The following is a 19,150-nucleotide window of genomic DNA, read 5'->3' as shown; positions in this document are numbered from 1 at the left end:
GCCCCCACACACCCCATCCTTGGGGACACCTGGGCAGCCTGGCTCAGTCCTCCAGGGAGCTGGGGCTTCTTCACCGCCTCCGCGAAGGCAGGGTGCATCCTCTCCAGAGCCACTTGCCTTATTTGGTGCTCAGGAGCGCAGATGCTGTACAGTTTCCAAGCGGTTGCCATGGTGATGAAACGTAACCCAAAATGATGTTATTCTGGCTGCATTTTTCCCCCTCAAAAGCAGGCAGCTCTGGGAGCTGGGTTTATGCTGGGTAATGTTTCCTCAGTCAGCACCATTCCCTTCCTTCCCCCCTGCTCCCACGTGCAGGGAGCTTCTGGGCCGCAGCCCCCGCACAGCCAGACGTAATTTCCCAGAATGCCCTGAAAGGGATACACTGAGGCGTCATGCTTCCAGTTCGAGTCCCCACAAAGGGGCCTGGGGTTGGGTTCACGGCTGGGGGGGTTAGGGGTCAGCATCTCTGCTGATTCTCACTGATGAGGGGAGAGACCCCAGGACAGAACGGGTGTCGGCACAACATCACCACATCCATGGCACTCAGGAGCCAACATTTCCGCACAGTTTTCCTGTGGCCAGTTCTAAGCCCTCCCCACGCTCCAGGGGGGTGGCCCAGACGACCCAGCATCAGGCGCAGGAGCGACTTCCGGAAGGGAGGCAGAGGGGGAGAACTGGCCACAGATAATCTATGTAAAGAGTTGATTCCCTTCTTCCTCCCACCCCGTACCCCTCAGAGGACCTCGGGTGGGAGCTGAGGAAGCCACAGCTCTGCTCCCTCTCACTCCTGGGCTGCTGGGGACAATCCACAAGCGTTCCATGTGGAGCCAGACCCAGCTCTCCTCAGGTGCCCAGACCTGACCCTTATATGGGAATCGCAGGAGAAAACAAATGGCTCACGCCGGTGGAGGGAGGGGGGAGGAGGAAAGAGGGGGAAGGGCTGGGCTTATTTTCCAACTGACACCCTGCCCAGCTCCCAAGTAACCAGGTAACCATCTGTGAGCGTCCAGGCCTGCTGGGTGAATTCCTCCAGTCCAACCACCTCCGCCCTGCTGGCCAGCAGCTCCAGGACACACTCACATGGGTCAAGGCTGTTTGCAGCCCCTGAGAGGAGAGATTATTCCAGCCTAGGGGTGGGATTCCGAACCTGTGGGTTTCTCCCCCACTCCGTCCATGTGGGAGACACGGGCAGGAACGCATGGGTCATGGGCAGCCCCGGCTTTTACCATTTATAGTCAAAGCGAGCGCAGAGCTGTCGCTGGGTCCCTGGAGAGCACAGCTCCAGCCCCCGAAACTCCCAGCTCAGCCCTGGCCTTCATTATTTTCCTTTCATTCTAGTTATCTCCAGGGTCATCTCATGCAGGGAAACTGGAGCCCTGTGGAATTTCTTCCCGGACCCTACCAGGGCTATGAGCAGCCAGGATCGCTTCCTCCTCTTCCCATCCTCCCTCCCCCTCTGCACACGTGCCCCTGAGCCCAAAGGATACTGTTCAAAGCTTTGCAATTGGCTGTGGAGCCGGCCTGTGTGTTAGCAAAGGTAGCTGGAGAAGTGGCGAGCTTCCCACCACGCCACACCCTCTTCCTTATGCACCTACCTAAACCCAAGCACTTGCAGCCCTACTCCTGGCTGCAGACCCTTCCCAGATATACAACCCCGCACATCCCCTTGCGGTTCAGCCAGCACACACAAAAGGAACCAGGCCTGGGAGGAAAGGGGAAAAGCGGGGAAGACGCATCCATCTTGCCTTCTGGGAAAGTAACTCAGCCAGATCTGAGAAACCAGATCGGGGGGCGGGGGGGAGCCAAGGGTTTAACGCAGTTGCTGCAGCACTGGCTGCTATGGGGCGTTTTAGAGGCAGGCTAATGAGCACTAACACAGCACTTTCATCTTCGAAGCTGGGGGGAGGAGCAGTGAGCTCGGAAAGTGACATCCAGAAATTAATTTACGCCCTGGTAGCTGCCCTGGTGCCACTTGACCGCTCTGCGCACCCAGGAACAGGAGTGTTCTAAAGGGCCAGAAGCCCATTTCTCATCTCAACTGGGCTAGCAAGGCAGATGTTCCCATCCTTCCTTGGAGACCAGCAACGGCCCTCGGAGAGAGCCAATGTGAGGAGACCATTCCTGGCTCCAGCACATTGCTCGCCCGCGCCACTTCTCGCCGCCCCCATTGGCCCGGGACGGTGAACCGTGGCCAGTGGGGGCCGCGATTGGCCAAACCTGCCGCGTCAGCAAGTAAATAAAACTTGGCCCGGTCCGCCAGGGTGCTTACCCTAGCGAGCCGCGTGCCGAACGTTGCCGACCGCTGCTCTAGTCCCAAGGGATCCAGCCCCTGGAGAGAACTCTGGGTCACAGTGAATGACAGGGGGTCACTGCCTGGTGTTACCTGCGGGGTTGGGGGCTCTACCTTCCTCTTCTTCTTCTGATTCTGCTTGTTTGTCCTCGGGTAGACGATCAACATCTCCAGCCACCTGCAAACAAACAGAGAACTACGGTAAGGTCCTCCCTCAGGAGCAAGATGGGCAGCCCGGGGAAGAGCTCACTCCCAGCAGAACTCAGTGTCCTCTGGATTCAGGATTCCCAGTCATTGGGCTGGCTGGGAGGCGCTTGGCTTTTAGATCTCCATTGCTTCAGTTTGCCCCCTCTTGGCTGGACACAGGACCATGGAAGATGCTGTCTGAACTCTCAGCTCCTCGTGTAATAACGCTTTATGCTTAGCTGCTACTGTAAAAGGGTGTGGGGGAGCCCAGAAAATGATAGCACAGAACATGCCCAACTTCACCTCAACTCGGCTTAGAGTCCAGAGTGCAATCCCATTGGGTACCATGGATATATGCCAATACATGTGGACTCCTGGAGGTCCTTGGTTAAGGAGTGACTTGATCACAGTCTCTAAGAATTTGACTGAGGGTTCTTCAAGCTAGCAGACAAGGTATAACGTGATCCAATGGCTGGAAGCTAACGCTAGACAAATTCAGACCGGAAATCAGGTGCAGGTTCCCAAACCTTTTTTTGCTGCACTCCCCTTCAGAGATTCGTGTCCCAGTGTGTGCCCCCCAATTTATCCTCCCTTCCCAAGCCACTTGCTTTACTCTCCCCCTCCCCACTCCTCCAGCCTGCAGCCCCAGCAAGCCCCTCTCCCCCCACAGCTGGGCTGCAATCCCTACTGACTCCACTCACTGGCATCAGCTGCTTCCTCCATGCTGCTGCTGCCAGTCGCTTGGACTCCGGTCCCTGCACCACTGCCACCAGCCCAGCACTCAGAGCACATGTAGGGTGTGATGCAGTGCGGGGGCAGCAACAGGCACTGCAGAAGCAGGCTCGCTCTCCAAATCCAAATCCTGCCCCCCAACTCACACCCCACTCCCACACCAGTAATCGCTTCCCTGGTGTGCCAACTGCTGCCGCTGCACCGGCCTCCAGAGAGGCGCTGTCCCAACCAACTGCTTCTTCCTGGAAAGTAGGAAGGACGTGGGATTGTTCTATTTTACCCGCACCCTCCTGATAAGCAAGGGGCACGCCCTCCAGTTAGAAAATCTAGACTCTAGTTCAAACAGGAATTAACTCTGGGAAGTTTTCTGGCCCGTGTTATACAGGAGAGCAGACCAGGTGACCACAGTGATCCCTTCTGGCTGTACAATCAATGACTATGTTGTAATAGCTGAGCCTACAAATTCATTCTGATTGCGAGCTCAACTGTAAGGAGTGAGTGAAAGTTCATAAGCCTCTAAAACAAATGTTAATGGGAAAAGGTAGAACAGGGAGACAAAGACTGAATGAATCCAAACTGAGAGACCCACTGATATAACTCAAAGACTGTGTTAAGATCATGCCTGGTAAACAGGAAAAAAGTGCGGGACTGGAAATCAAGGTGTCATGGCATCCAAAATTGGTGCATTGGAAACTAGGCCTAATTAGTGGGCAAGATAACGAGGGAATGGGATGTTCCACCCATCAGTGGGGGCCTTAGCAGAAAAGCTTTTGGGAAGAAACATTAGAAGACACAGATGCCAGCTGACAAAGACAGGAGAACAGGAAGGAGTGAGCTTCACCATCGTTCATGGCTGCCACTCCCACCATCTCCTGCTGCCCTGGAATCCACCGTTGCTGGATTTTCATCATCCTGAAAGATGTTCTGACCACACCAGACCAAGAGTGGGACCCAGATGACATTGCCATCTTCACTGGCTCTGGCTAAATCCCAAACGCCATCCAAGATGTGAGATTTGGTTGTTCCTGCCCCTGTCCTCTTGTGGATCCCTTCCTCCCCAATCTTATTTCTTCTTTTTCCTATCCCTCTCCTTTTGCCTTCTGTCTAATAAGAGTCAGGCTTAGTCAGCCACGACTGGATATCACAATACTGCTATCAGCCTGTGACCAAAGAGGCAGCTAAAAGCAATGCCCTAAACAGCCCAATGCTGGTCCCAGTTTGCCAGGTCTCAGTGTGGCTAAGACGACTGCGTGCTGTGTGATTGCAAGCGAAAGTCAACACCAGAGATGGAAGCTGCATTTTCTCTCCTTGCTGTTCTTCTCTCCCCCTCGTGCGTGTTTGTCTTGTTGTGTCTTTTAGGAAATGGGATCAGACCAACAGCTCCAGCCCAGCTCAACTCCCTTTCTCCTTTCCCCAAAAGGGCAGTTTTTACCATCTAAGAGACTGTCAAAACAATTCCTTCCAAAGGCTTTCCCCAGCTAACAGGAAAGGGAACAAGGGACATTGCTCAAACGAAACCTTTATAGTCCAAATTTCAAAGGCTTTAACTGTTTCTCCTTCTTTCGTGTATCTTCAAAAAGATTTTCAATTATGTGTTTGCCACAGTATTAAGCAGGATGAGGTCTTGTATACTGAACCTTGCAAACAAACACTGTTTAATGTTGGACAGTGACCTGGTCATGTTAACACCTTTGCCTCTTTGGGCCCATATCGTCCATCTAAACTGATTCAAGTGTCCCCTTCCTGGACCCACAGAACACCCATTCTTCCCTCACCCACTCTTCCCTCCATGAAGAGCAGAGCATGTCCAACTCATCCGTGGGTTCTGACCACATTACCAGTTGGATGCTGTATTCTGATACCTCCCCTGAAGCCATATTGCTCTGCAAGCAACCTCTCCACTGCCTTCCAGCAATGCAGTGCATGTCATCAGAGCTTGGGTGGCGTCAGCATTTCCATTACTAACCCATATTTTCAGGGGTTTATAACTTGACCATAAAAGCTCCCTCCAAGCAGGAACTTGGCACGCACAGAATCTCAGCTTCTCGGAGCTGGTTAGGGACAACATCGCAAACAATACCCAGTAGACAGTAACCACAGCCTGAAGAGGAAGAACTCTTTTTGCAATGGTTGGGGCTCGGGTGGGGTGTGGGGCGGAGGGAAGAGACCCAGCCACACAAAGCTACATAGCAACTCAAAAGACATGAAGTGCAGCACAGAACTCCAGGACCACCCATAACCCCATCTGCCACCCTTGCCTCTTAGTTCTGAGCTACAGCCCCTCCAATACAGCTGTGGGGCCAACCCTAAAAGGAACCAGCGTTGAGGTCACAGGCAAAATGAGTTTGCTGGGTCTCATCCTAGCTTTTCAAGTGAAGATTTGGCCTCATCGCAATAAACCACAAACAATTTGGCACAGTCCCTTCTCAAGAGAGGCCAAAGACAGGAATGATGTCGGGGGAGCAGGAGGAGGGAAGGAAAAGGAGAGACTAGGACAGGACCGAGGTGCATTAGGGAAACCTCACAGACCAACCTACTGGAATGTATCTGCTAGACAGGGCTGTCTGTCTTCTGCTTTCAGAAATGCAATTGTTAACGCCACGCTCCCACTGCATTTTATTGTAGAGTATCCACAAAACAAACAGAAAGGAAATTCAGCATTAAAAAGGCCAGTCCTTGCCATGAGTCAGCTGTGCTGTGGATTCCTTTACCGGCTCTTGTCATGTCCAGATAAGCAGCCCATACATCTCAATCAACCTGGTTGCAATCAGGCTGCTCCAGATGTTTCATGCTTCGCTTCACCTAATTTCCCCCCCCCACACACACTCCCGTTGAGTGTGTGTGTGCGCTGCTGTTGCATGAGTTTTGGGATGACCACATCAAGTGGGTTTTGGTTAGGCAATAAATATCAAAAAGCACGCAACGGACGCAAGACAGCTCTCCGAATACGGGAATCTTAGCAGCATGCTGCAGCTGCAAAATAAAACTACCATGGCTTGAAACCAAGTGGGAGGATTAATGCCACGGTTGGAGGCAAAACGCAGAGTTTCAAAATAAGATGCAGGGCCAATGCACAAGAAATCAGCCCCACTTTCTTTGCAGCATGCGTGTCTCTTAGCATTACCCACAGCGAGTAGAGTGGGGTAGAGTAATGGAAGACTGAGCCGGATACTGGAGCATGGGAGAAAGAGGAAAACAGGAGATACCAGTAACAACTGTGTGACTGGGCACAGCACAGGGATCAGGGAGAGAAGGGAGGGGAAAACGGGCATTTTTGCCAATGCTTCAGGGCATGACCAAGCACAGCAGGAGAGTCTTGGAGTTGCTGTAACATTGTAGGGCATAGCTAAGTGGGAGAAACAGATGCCAAGGGGAGTTGGGAGGAAGGGGGGGCTGGTGTCCCGTGATGCTGTAGGGCAGGGGAAGAGTCGGAGAGCAGAGCTAGGGGGAGATCTCCACCTGTATCCGGTCAATATCACCACAAAGGGCAGAGAAGGAACCTCCAGTGGAGCAGGTGTTAGCCGGAGACCCAGAGCGGGTGAAGCAGGAGCGAGCCCTGTACAACGGGCCCAGGGACACTCTGCTCACTCCCCTCTTCCCCTCACTTTTGGTTTCCTTCAGCTTCCGAACTGATTACACGATTTACAAAGGTTTATCAAAGTGAGAACACCACCGCCTCCCCCACAATGGGGAAGAACGACCTGCCAGCCAGCCCGGGAGCACAAGTGCAGACAAAGCACAGACATCTAACTACGGAGCCACCTGGATTATGGCTACAAAGTTTTAGTGCAGACAAGGCTGCTGATTAGCCTCCCACCCACCAAACACAGGACCCAACTGGCTCATCCCAGGGCGTTGCTGGCACCCATCAGCACCCACTCCTGCAAGAAGAGATCCCAACCTCTCAAATTCCTGTCACTCCCCACCTCAGCAAGCGAGTCCCAATCTTATTTAAAAATCAAAGCATCAGCCCCTCTCTACTAGGAGCCCCATTTGCTGCTGGGAACAGAAGTCCCATTGGCTGCTCCCTATGGCAGGAAGAAAAGCACTGAGGCAGGGAAGCCAGTTTCTTTGGAGGAAGGTTTGAGAGCAAGGCCTGGCACCAGTGAAGTGGGGATCCCGGCAATTACAGACCGGTAAGTCTAACGTCAGTACCGGGCAAATTAGTTGAAACAATAGTAAAGAATAAAATTGTCAGACACGTAGAAGAACAAATTGTTGGGCAAAAGTCTACATGGTTTCTGTAAAGGGAAATCATGTCTTACTAATCTATTTGAGTTCTTTGAAGGGGTCAATAAACATGTGGACAAGGGGGGATCCAGTGGACATAGCGTACTTAGATTTCCAGAAAGCCTTTAACAAGGTCCCTCACCAAAGGCTCTTATGTAAATTAAGTTGTCATGAGATAAAAGGGACAGTCCTTTCATGGCTTGAGAACTGGTTAAAAGACAGGGAACAAAGAGTAGGAATAAATGGTAAATTTTCAGAATGGAGAGGGGTAACTAGTGGTCCCCAAGGGTCAGTCCTAGGACCAATCCTATTCAACTTATTCATAAATGATCTGGAGAAAGGGGTAAACAGTGAGGTGGCAAAGTTTGCAGATGATACTAAACTGATTAAGATAGTTAAGACCAAAGCAGACTGTGAAGAACTTCAAAAAGATCTCACAAAATTAAGTGACTGGGCAACAAAATGGCAAATGAAATGTAATGTGGATAAATGTAAAGTAATGCACATTGGAAAAAATAACCCCAACTATACATCCAATATGATGGGGGCTAATTTAGCTACAACTAATCAGGAAAGAGATCTTGGAGTCATCGTGGATAGTTCTCTGAAGACATCCACGCAGTGTGCAGCGGCAATCAAAAAAGCAAACAGGATGTAAGGAATCATTTAAAAAGGGATAGAGAATAAGACAGAGAATATCTTATTGCCCTTATATAAATCCATGGTACGCCCACATCTTGAATACTGCGTACAGATGTGGTCTCCTCATCTCAAAAAAGATATACTGGCATTAGAAAAAGTTCAGAGAAGGGCAGCTAAAATGATTAGGGGTTTGGAACAGGTCCCATATGAGGAGAGATTAAAGAGGCTAGGACTTTTCAGCTTGGAAAAGAGGAGACTAAGGGGGGATATGATAGAGGTATATTAAATCATGAATGGTGTGGAGAAAATGAATAAGGAAAAGTTATTTACTTGTTCCCATAATATAAGAACTAGGGGCCACCAAATGAAATTAATGGGCAGCAGGTTTAAAACAAATAAAAGGAAGTTCTTCTTCACACAGCGCACAGTCAACCTGTGGAACTCCTTGCCTGAGGAGGTTGTGAAGGCTAGGACTATAACAGGGTTTAAAAGAGAACTAGATAAATTCATGGAGGTTAAGTCCATTAATGGCTATTAGCCAGGATGGGTAAGGAATGGTGTCCCTAGCCTCTGGATGTCAGAGGCTGGAGATGGATGGCAGGAGAGAGATCACTTGATCATTACCTGTTAGGCTCACTCCCTCTGGGGCACCTGGCATTGGCCACTGTCAGCAGACAGGATACTGGGCTGGATGGACCTTTGATCTGACCCAGTACGGCCATTCTTATGATGGAAAAAACAGGAGGAGGGGGGGGAATCATTTTACACATAAACCATCTCTAGAATTGTGCTCCCTTCCCCTCTGGGACTCTGCCAGAGGAGAGGACATGGTAGTGCTACTGACTATTGCCCTCCCACTGCTGCCCCTCCCACCTGTTCATTCTTGGCATCCCCGACACATCATCTCATCTCCCATATGGCCAGGGAGTGGATTCAAGGCAGGCTCCTCAGCATCCCAGCTCCACAGCTGGAGGGGGCCCCCCCTAAAAACAAGCTGCCAGCACAGCTCCCGGCTGCATGCAGCCTGCAGAGCTTTCTGGTTTGGGAAGGGCAGGGAGGACTCAGCGTTGAGTGAAAGGTAAGAGTCCATAGCGCAAGATAAACAGGAGATCCCAAGCCCAGTCTGAGATCCAGTTATTCCGTGTGGCATGCAGAGTACACGCCCCCAGTGCTACGGTAGCAACTGAGGCTTGCAAGATGCCAAGGTACAAGGTCTTTGTCCTACCCAGATATAATGCAAGTGTAGAGAGCAAACCGTGGGAGGGGAGGAAAGGAAGAGAAGCGGGGAGACAACCTGGACTCTGGAGTTTGCTGAAAGAGCTGGTTGAGGGGCCTGTCCGAGGGAGCTTACATTCTAAGGAGACAATGCACAGAGGGGCCGGGGAAGTTAGAACTATGGACCGGATGGTGACTCTAGCATGGGCTTGGCAGTCCCGTGAGCTTGGTTTGGATTGGGTGTGAGGGAGGGGATACTTTTGGCCACGGGGAGGAGCAGAGCAGCGATTAGCGGTGGAGCACTATATGAAGACAGTGCAGAGCACCGCCTCTGCACAGGTAAAGGGAAGCAGCCCAGGAGAGGGGACAGCAACAGGGACAAGGAAAGATCTCCAGGTGCAGCACCGTACTGCCATGGTTCTTCCATGCCCGAGTCTCACCAGGAGACGACAGCTGACCCTCGGCTCTCCGTTGCCTTGCTCAGCAGCTCAGCACCATAGGCTCAATCAGAATAAACCTGAGCTTCCCTTCTTGTCTCACCCCACTAGGGGAGCGGGAGCATTCATCCCAGGCCTGAAGATGGGGAAACATACAAGGAATTATCTCTATTTAGCAGCCCAACCTTTGGTGTTGCTAAGCAACTGAGCACCAGCAGCGGGCATAAGGGAGAAGAGTTATTTCATTTTAGTTTTCCTCTTAAGGCCAGTTGCTCTGCTGGGAGCCTGGCAGCGAGCGATCCAATTACAGGAGAAAGTGATCAACCAAACCCTTTCCACGTTCCTTCCCACAAAGGACGAGCAGAGAGCTACCCAGCTGGGATGACACCACCACCACAGGAGAGTAAAACATGAGAGGATGTGAGGGTTGGCGGGGGGGGGGGGGGGGATGTGCCAGGCAACAGCTCCCTGGAGACGAGACGGTGCCCAGCTGTGGGACTGCTAGAGGGAAGCACTGTTCAAAATCATTAGACCCAACATTCAGGGGGTGGAGAGGGTGTTTAAAAACCAACATAATTAATAGAAACACCATGAAATCTAACAATAAATCCAACCCCCTGCTCTAATCCCCTGCAACCCAGTGACTAGGAACTGCTCCCAACCGTTGGGTATTCAGTGGCCTAACGCGAACATTTAGCGGGTCTCACACCATCTCCTAGCAGGCAGGCCTCCATGAGATTGCCACAAATTGTATTAATCACAACTTTGTGGGCAGCCTGCGAAAAAGCATGAAGGAGTGAGACACCACACAGAAGCAACAGACGGAACTAAACAGAGCGGGGTGGGAGGGGTTAGGGCGAAACAGACACCACCATGGGCTGTCAAATGCACAAAGCCCACCTGATTTCTCTAATCCCTTTCAGTCACAGGGACTTTCCTTGGGCTGTCACCTGTAACAGCAGAAGGTAGAACATTATCAGACAGAAGTCTGATTTAAGGGATGGGTCCCTTCAAACATTTTCTGGCAGGGTCAGTCCCTGTAGCTGGGTGCTAGAATATGAGAAACAAACAGGTTACCAAGAAAAAGAAACTGACCAATGTAGTTCTACTGTCAGATCTGAGCAAAGAGCAAACAGTGAACAAGCCGCACAAATGGTGGCAAGGCTGATAGGGCACGTTCCGTTAGCTCTGTGTTAGACCCACAGGTCAGGAGAACGCTGCCATCGGCACGGGCTTCCTTTAACGTTGTAACAGGAGGCTCCGTGGAAAGCCACCGCACGGCTCACAAGCGCCGTCTGACTGAAGGTGCGTTCCACTGGATAGGATTATTGCATTTTGTGCCATGAAGGTTTTCAAACCAACATTTTCCAAGAGAGCCGCACGGTCTGAGAGGGGAACACAGAGAAGGGACTCTTGGATTTGAATGCACAGTGACGCTGGTTTTCTGATGGGAGGTGCCTTCTTCTCTCAACCCCTGCATAGATAGGAGAGAAAAGCCATCCAGCAATTAAGAAGCAAGAGAAGAAATGAGGAAAGCCAGGGGGCATATTCAGGAACGGCGCCAGGGTTTTTGGCGCCCTAGGCGGGGGTCCTTCCACGATCCCGGTCAGCGGCGGCAATTCTGCAGTGTGGGGAGGGTCCTTCCGCGCTCCCGGTCTTCAGGGCACTTCGGCGGCGGGTCCTGGAGCGAGTGAAGGACCTCCCGCAGAATTGCCGCCGAAGACCCAGAGTGCGGAAGGACCCCCCCGCTGCCGAATTGCTGCCGGGGGTGGCAAAATGCCACACCCCCCCCCCAAATCCTGGTGCCCTTGGCGACCGCCTAGGTCGCCTAAATAGAAGCACCGGCCCTGGGCATATTAAATGGATGCTGAAGTGCTCTGAAGATGAAAAGCAGTAAGCGCCTGGGCCCCAGCCAGCCTACAGCTCCAGATTACAACCAGCTCAGTATTAACCTGCCTGAACAGGACATTGCCACTTGCTCAGATACTTGGGAAGTGTTGGAGGACGCTTGAAAGAGGTGGACACTCGTATACCAGCAGCTGTTGCCAGATTTCGGGCCCTTCAATAGCATCTGTGGGGACATCATGACATCAAGTTTGCTACAAAGCTGCCGATCTATAAAACCATGGTTAAACCACCTCTCTCAGTTGTTCAGCAGTGAAAGGCTGAAGAGTGAGACTGATGTTTTTGATTCTCGTCAGGTATAACAGAGGAATAGAAGGTATATTAATAATCAGGACAAGAGCCGTGATGCTGGGTTTGGTTATGACTATCTTCAACTGCCTCCATCAGCCCTAGTTTGGTTTTGGTGGCTTGCGCACATTTTTAGGATGGAAGACCAACGGATTCCAAAGCCAGGGCTGCTGCTACACACCTGACAATCATGTGGTCGCCAAAAGCTTCAATGGTACGGTAAGATCGCCAGTGATGGACATCAACTGAATATTTAGCCACACCTCCTAAGGACATCGATAGAGATGTCTCTTGGGGATCTGCCACGGTGCTGACAATGACGCCAACTTCAAGATCCTGCAGTTATTAATGACATGCTCATGAGGGGGACTAGCCAGCTAGGTCAAAGATCAGGTTACTGCGGTATAAGCACAGACCACACAACATGCCTCCTCCTTAGTGCCAATCGTCCCCTAACCTACCCCTTTCCAGGCTTCTCTCCCTCCCCTCCCCCAACTTCATCCCTACCAGCTTCTTGACTGGCCTTGTAAATGGCCAGTATTTGTTACCATAATGATACAATCCACTGACGGGACCGACCAGGGACATCGCTTCCCAAGCACTCTGAGCCAGTTCCATTTTCAAAACACTTCGCAAATGCTACAGTGTGTTTAAAAATTCTCCCCTTCCATAAGCGTCCTTGCTGCAGTACGTCACTAGGTAAGACATGCATCAATGGGAAACACCACAAAAATCAACCGTCTGACCAAGATTTTCAAAAGTAACTAGAGACTCTAGGTGTCTCAATTCTGGGGTACCACTGGAGACACCTTAAACAGACCTGATTTTCCAAAGGCAGGTGTCTGAGTTTCAGAATATGTTGGACAAAAGCCCAGAAGGAGGCACTCCCAACTTCAGGACTTAAATGCTCCATCACTGATCATATCCCTGCTGAAGTCATGCATGATTCTCATGCAATAAGTCAGTCCCCTACAGGCAGTCACACTGCTCTATTACAAGTGCCAGAGGCCTGTGGAGATCTGGGGACAGGAGAGGAGGAAAACTAGCCAAGTGGGAAAGGGCAAAAGTCAGTGGAAGATAAATGTCTGCTGTTAAGGGGGAATTACAAGCAGCCCATGGTATCATCAAATCCAGCCATTAGCAAGCAGTTGCCAGTGTATTCCTTCCAGCTTCTTCCCCAGAGTGTGTGTTTATGCCCATCGGGTCCAGATGTGCAGCACACAATCTGCCAGCACAGCCCCTGCGCTCGCTGTTGAACTTGGCAAGCTGGGCTGTTTTGGCTTCCAATGCCAATGAGCACACTAGTGATAAAGGTGGATTTTGCTTGCCACACAGCCTCTCGCAAAGCATCACACTGGACAGCGGCAGGGCTCGGCTGCCAGCTGGATTCAGGAGGCACCCATGCAATTAGAGCCTCTCGAATATTAGAGGTTTATCGCCCTCATAATACCCGTCATTAAAACCATGCACATCGCAGAGCTGCCCTGCCAACCAAGCAAGTGCCAAATGGTCCAGCACGTTGACACTGATGCTGGGAGATGGTCCAGGTACGGGCTGCACACACACTCCTAGTCGTCACTCAGACTTCCTGGAAAATAAAGGATTGGAGCTCAGACCACAGAATCCATCCCCTTCCCAAAGCAGGATCCGGCCTCACTTCCCTCCCCCAATCCTGTATCAGCCACTGATCAGAGACAAAAGGCAGGTACTGTGCAGAGCAAGGCAGAATTCTAGTACAGAGCAACTTCCGTAGACCTGCAGCTACACACAACTGCATATGATGCTCAAACCAGGACACACTGGGGCCAAATTCTGCCCTCGGTTACAACCCTCAGGTTTAGCGAGGCAACTGAGGGCAGAATCTGGCCCACTGCTTTTACAAGAACAAGAAAGAAACATATAGCTGGGTTAGTTTACGAGGCTTATTTAGTGCCATACTATAGCTTGGACGCAGAGATGGGATCTGTCACTATCACGGACTGATCTGTGTTCTGATGTCGCATGACCGACCCCTCTTGCAAATCGTCCCGTGGGCACTGGGCTGTACGGTGAGTGACATGCACCCATCACAAGTTTCATAGTGTTTATGGCCAGCAGGACCCATTAGAACATCTGCTCTGACCTCCTGTATCTCTCAGGCCATTAAATTTCACCTGGTTACCCCTGCCCTGAGCCCAATGACTTTAGACTAAAGCTGGGTTAGTTTAATCCTTAGGAGACTCAACTGCTGGAACTGGTGGCAGTAGTACCTTCAACAGCCAGATGCCCAGGAGACACAAAGCACCAGGAATGCATTGGGGACCCGTCTCTCTAAAGCATGGGCCTCAAAGAATGGAAAAAATCACCAGCCCATCCAGCAAAGAGGAACAGAAGACAAGCCAAGGGCCACATCACAGGGTGGTATCACCCCATGGCGGAAGTGGGGGAACAACTGACACTGAGGGAAAGCTTTGAAAGACTTTGCCACCATGCTCCATGTGTCAGTAACGACAGCTTTCCTTCATCACCCCCATCCATTTGCCTCCACCCTGGCAGGAGCACATGGTAGGGTGAGGCTTGGGCTGGCATAGTTTTCACAGCTTTCCACCCCTTGGCATCTCTGTTGAACTCCAGTGGAAGGGGAACAAACACAACAGTCGCTTGGGTTTTGTGAGCACCTAACAAGTAGGAACTGGGTGGAGACCCACCACAGAAATAGCCGTGGAAGGACAAAAGACACTACCCAATTGAGCAGGATTTGGACAAAGCAAGAGGCTTCATATCCCATCGCAAGTCGCTTGAGCCATCCAGCCCTCTCGTTCTCCAGTGCCACCCCTGTGCTGCAAACCTAAGCAGAGAGCCCCACATGACCTCCGGGAAGACAGACCCCAGGGCCTCGACTCACCCGCTGATGATCTCCTTGTTCTCAGCTCGGATGAAGTGCTCTTTCTCGGGAGTCAGGATGCACAGGGAGAACTTCTGCCCCGTCCGGCTCTCCCCATCCACAACATCCGTGCACTGGTTCATGTTGATGGTGCCCTGGGGGAGGGTCGTGGGCTGGAACAAAAGGAGGCAGGTTTTAAAAGGAGGAGCAGAGGAGCCGAATGCTGCATGGTAGACATCCCACCCCTACCCACAGCAGCACAGAACCTGGCACTCTCCACACATCTATTCATTCACAAGCTCAGGAGTCCAGCTGACTGTGCCATCCGTAACTCTTCTCCAGGCTTCCCTATCCCACCGCCCTTCGCCCAAGGCAAAGCTTCACTTAAGCCACCCCTTGGTCTCTGCCAGTTCGCAGAGCCGGCCACGTACAGTCCCAGCTCCCACTCTGGACAGGCAGCCCTTCCCCTCCGCGCCCCGCAGGAAGTGCTACCTCCAGCAAGGCAGATTCGACAACCACACAGGCCTGGTGGTGGGTGAACCTGCTAGAAGACCCAACTCTCTCCTTCACCTGGTGTTTACATCAAGGCTCACCGCCCCGAAGATCCAAGAGGCACTCATGCCGAGTTCCATTGGTTGTCCCAAATACCGTTCCATTTATTGCTCACCCGACCCTCACCATCATATCTGATCTGCCACAGCTCCTCCCTCCCCCTCCCCCAATAACTCCACATACCCCCACACCCTGCCCCCACTACCTCATCCCAACACCTCTCCCATTCTGGCTGCCTCCAATCCTCCACCACCATTTGCTTTGGTGGAGGGACAGGCGCCCGTCTCCATGCACGCCTGTCCTGCTAGGGGACAAGCCAAGCAGGAAATTGGTGACTTGCTCTCAAGGGCAAGAAGCGTCACGCGCCTTGGTATCGAGGTATTCCTGCATGACTGTATCATTCGTAAGAGACATCAGGTCCTTGGTCCCCTGGATACTTTGCAGACGGATTGCTGTGTAGATACCCATTCACTGGGGGTTACAGAAGGCCTTCCCTGCAGCGCAGCCTGGCCAGCTGGTAGGACAAACATTACATACCACACACCCCAGTAAAAACAGCCTAATGATACCAACTCCGAACATAAACTGCAGGAGGAAACCACAGCTGCAGGGGCTGACGTGCCCCCACGCTACAAAAACAGAAAACAAATGGCCGGCGAAATAACCATCTCACACACAAGCGCAGACAGAGCAGAGTCCCGGCTCTGAGCAGATGCTTCTGCTTCTGACTTCCCGCAGCTCGGCCAGGCCGGCTCTGGGATCAGAATCCAGCCAACAGCAGCGGTGATTTCAGGCAGCTGTCGCTAGCACGATTCCCGGACCCGCCCAGATGGGACCTTGTGGACCATGGTCTGAAGGCTACCCTGTAAAACAGTGTTATTTTAACTGGGGGCCACAACACGCCGAGCATTAACTACTCGAAGTGGAGGCTAGGGATGAGCGGGGAGAGGACTAGTCTATGGTCTACACTGTACAGTCAAGAGATCTGGTTCCTGGCCTTTAACACACAGTGTGGCCTTGCAGGGTACAGACAGCACCACTTGGGTGTTTCAACCTTGCTCCTGAACTGGGAGTCAGGCCTGCTAGAATCCGAGGCCAAGAATTGTCAGAAGGGATGAAAGACTTTGGGCGCTCAACTTAAATCCCCTTAAGAAGGGACGTCCTTTTCAGAGGGTGGGCGTTCAGCACGCTCTTCTCGAGCTAGGCACCCAAAAACCGAGGTACTAAAAATCACCGCTGAAAAATCTTGGCCCAAAGCTTTAACAGGGCTCAAGCACACAGTTAACACACGGACTACACCACAGGGTAGCCACGCTCTAACTGCTGGGTGCTGTCATGTGTGAGCAAATCCCTCCACGGGGTAGCTAATACTGTACAGTGCAGATAGCGCTGTAGCATGGCTGTCAGAGAGCCAAGCTAGGCTCCAGCTATCCACAATGCCCCCAGCTGATGCTCAAGGCACATGGGATATGTCTACGCTGCAATTAAAAACCTGCGCCTGACCCGTGCCAGCTGACTCAGGCCCACCGGGCATGGGCTAAGGGGCTGTTTAATTTCAGTGTCAGTGCTTGGGCGAGAGAAGTGAAGGGATCTCTCCCCCACCAGGAAGGGCGATCTCGTGTCATGCCCCACCTATATGGCCATGATTGCGCTCCTGGTCTTGCTCCATTTTGTGTTGTTATTCTTACACAGACAGACAGGCTAACGTCACGCTGCTCCGGACCTGACCCTTGTCTGGGGGGTGAGGGGAGGGCGGAGAAGGGGGAATTTGCTTTTTCATTTGGCTGGGCGGGCAGCCAGCCAAGCCTGAGCACACACTCGGTAGGATTTTCCCATTAAAGTTAATGAAACATCGAGTTTGCCGGCATCTGCGCCTGCCAGCCTCGAGGCCCCACATTAATCTGCCACGGCTGTCTAAGCAGGCGCCTGAGCCGCTCTTACCGCGTGTGGGGAGAAGCAGGGGGATCGAAGGAATTCAGTTCCCTGCTGTCTGAGAGACACTGAAGATACAGTCGTCACCTAGGAAGATTATTAAAGAGACAGCGGCCTGTGTTGCGGGGTGGGGGAGAGAGGGGAATTTCCACTGCCCTGAGCTTTCCAACACCTGCAAGGCCCTGCCATGGGAAGGCCAGGCAGATGCGAGAGCATTCAGGCGCTGTGGAACACGCAGGCCTTCTCCTCAGGCCGCAGAGAAACCCCTCCTGGGGAAATGATTTCTACGAGGGGTGGGAGAGAACACGACTCAGTCACCAGAGTGGGAGGCTGGGAGTTCAGCAGACCAAGAGTCTACGTCCACCTCTGCCACTGACATACTGTGCGGCCGTGGGCATCCGCTTGGGCCTCAGTTTCCCCTAAGCGTGAAACAGGAATAATGCATTTCAATCTTTGGGAAGTGCTTTGAGATCCAGGTGCTAGCAGTGCCCAGTCTACACTACGAGCTAGGGGTGTGATTCCCAGGTTCGGGGTGTGATTCTCAGCACATATTCCTGCTACCTCTCATCAAGCTAGCGAGAGCACAAACAGCAGCGTAGCCATGGTAGCAGCAGCACAGGGATAGCTTAACTGTGTCAAGTACATACCCACCGGTTTCAAGCAGGTTTCTACTCAGCGCAGTTAAGCCATGCCTCCGCTGCCACTGCCCGTGCTATTGCAGCTACACCAGACCACAGTGCAGACGACGCAGCCTACGCGACAGGTGGTGCACATCTGAATTCCCCTCCTGACTTCAGCAGAGAAACGTGAAGGATCTATCCCTGTTACATCACAGCTGGTGTCTTCTTTGCCAACGTGCTGCAGGGCACAGGAGAAGGTGCTACTCTGTTCCCCTTTTTCAATTCCCGGAGCATATTCTCCCGCACAGCAGCGGCAGCCGCCACCTCCAGGGCCAGAGCCCAGGGAAAAAGTCTGTAGCGTCAGCACCCCTTAGTTACGCTCCCCAGAGACAGCGGGATCCTGCATGTCCTTAGGGGCAGGGGAGGATTTTTTGCATGCATGTTTTGTAACAGTCCTGATCCAGTGACGGGAGTGAAGTCAATTCAGCCTCAATCCACGGAGAGAGGGTTGGGTTTGAGACATAAAATATGCACTACCTGGAGGGCATCATAATCCACAGCGTGGCGCACTGCTGCCCCGTGACGCCCCTTGCTGCAGGACAGTTCAAGCCTCAGGATACACTTGCGGCAGCATGTAGCGTGCGGACGCTGCACGCCCAGCCAGCCTGGGTATAAACAGCAGTGTACTTGACTTGGATGAGCAAAGCGGCCTACATGCCTGAACCCCCAGGGTACATCCCCTACACGGCTCTCTACATGCCCAAGCCATGTCGCCCATGTCTACACAGCTATTTTAGCAGTGTAGCATCCCACTGACAGAGCCTTTTCCCGCTGCATGTAGCCACACATACAGTGCCTGAACTCTACACGCCGTCACAAGCATAAACATAGCTTAAGAGTCCAGCTCTGCCTTCTCCCTTTCATGTGGGCTGCAAAAGACCTAGCACCTCCCCCTCTAATCGGCAAACGCTGGCCTCAAAACAAGGGCATAAGGAAGTGGGCAACTGATCCTTTAAGGCAGCACCCAGCCTAGGGCGCTGGGGTTACTTGAAAAAGCCAGAGAGGATCCAAGCCGGGAAGGGGGAAGCAAAAGAACATGGAAGGGGATCAGACAAGCGGGAGAGGAAAAGAAGCTGAGAGAAAGTGAGACAGGGAGTGGGAAAGGTGTTGGCGCTCATTGAAGCTGACAAGTCCATCTGGAGCAGTCATTCCTTCTCATCCGATTAGAGTGTCACCTCGAGCGCGGGCCCCTGTCTCT

The 19,150-nt window shown here is 52.2% G+C and overlaps 1 protein-coding gene across 7 annotated transcripts in view; it reads right to left on the bottom strand.

The window, feature by feature from the left end:
• The window catches only part of MPRIP (myosin phosphatase Rho interacting protein), a 169,620-nt gene that overhangs the window by 73,085 nt on the left and 77,385 nt on the right, over window positions 1-19,150 (bottom strand). For all 7 annotated transcript variants that reach the window (XM_054041200.1, XM_054041204.1, XM_054041205.1 and 4 more), the window contains exons 4-5: window positions 14,810-14,961; window positions 2,384-2,468 (exon numbers count right to left, since the gene is read on the bottom strand). In XM_054041200.1, the coding sequence (XP_053897175.1) occupies window positions 2,384-2,468; window positions 14,810-14,961 (237 nt within the window). The remainder of the gene's footprint in view (window positions 1-2,383; window positions 2,469-14,809; window positions 14,962-19,150) is intronic.

Source organism: Malaclemys terrapin, chromosome 10 (assembly GCF_027887155.1).
Source record: "Malaclemys terrapin pileata isolate rMalTer1 chromosome 10, rMalTer1.hap1, whole genome shotgun sequence".
Lineage (NCBI taxonomy): Eukaryota > Metazoa > Chordata > Testudines > Emydidae > Malaclemys > Malaclemys terrapin.
The sequence above is the reverse complement of the archived record's forward strand: the minus strand, read 5'-3'. Positions and strand labels throughout refer to the sequence as shown.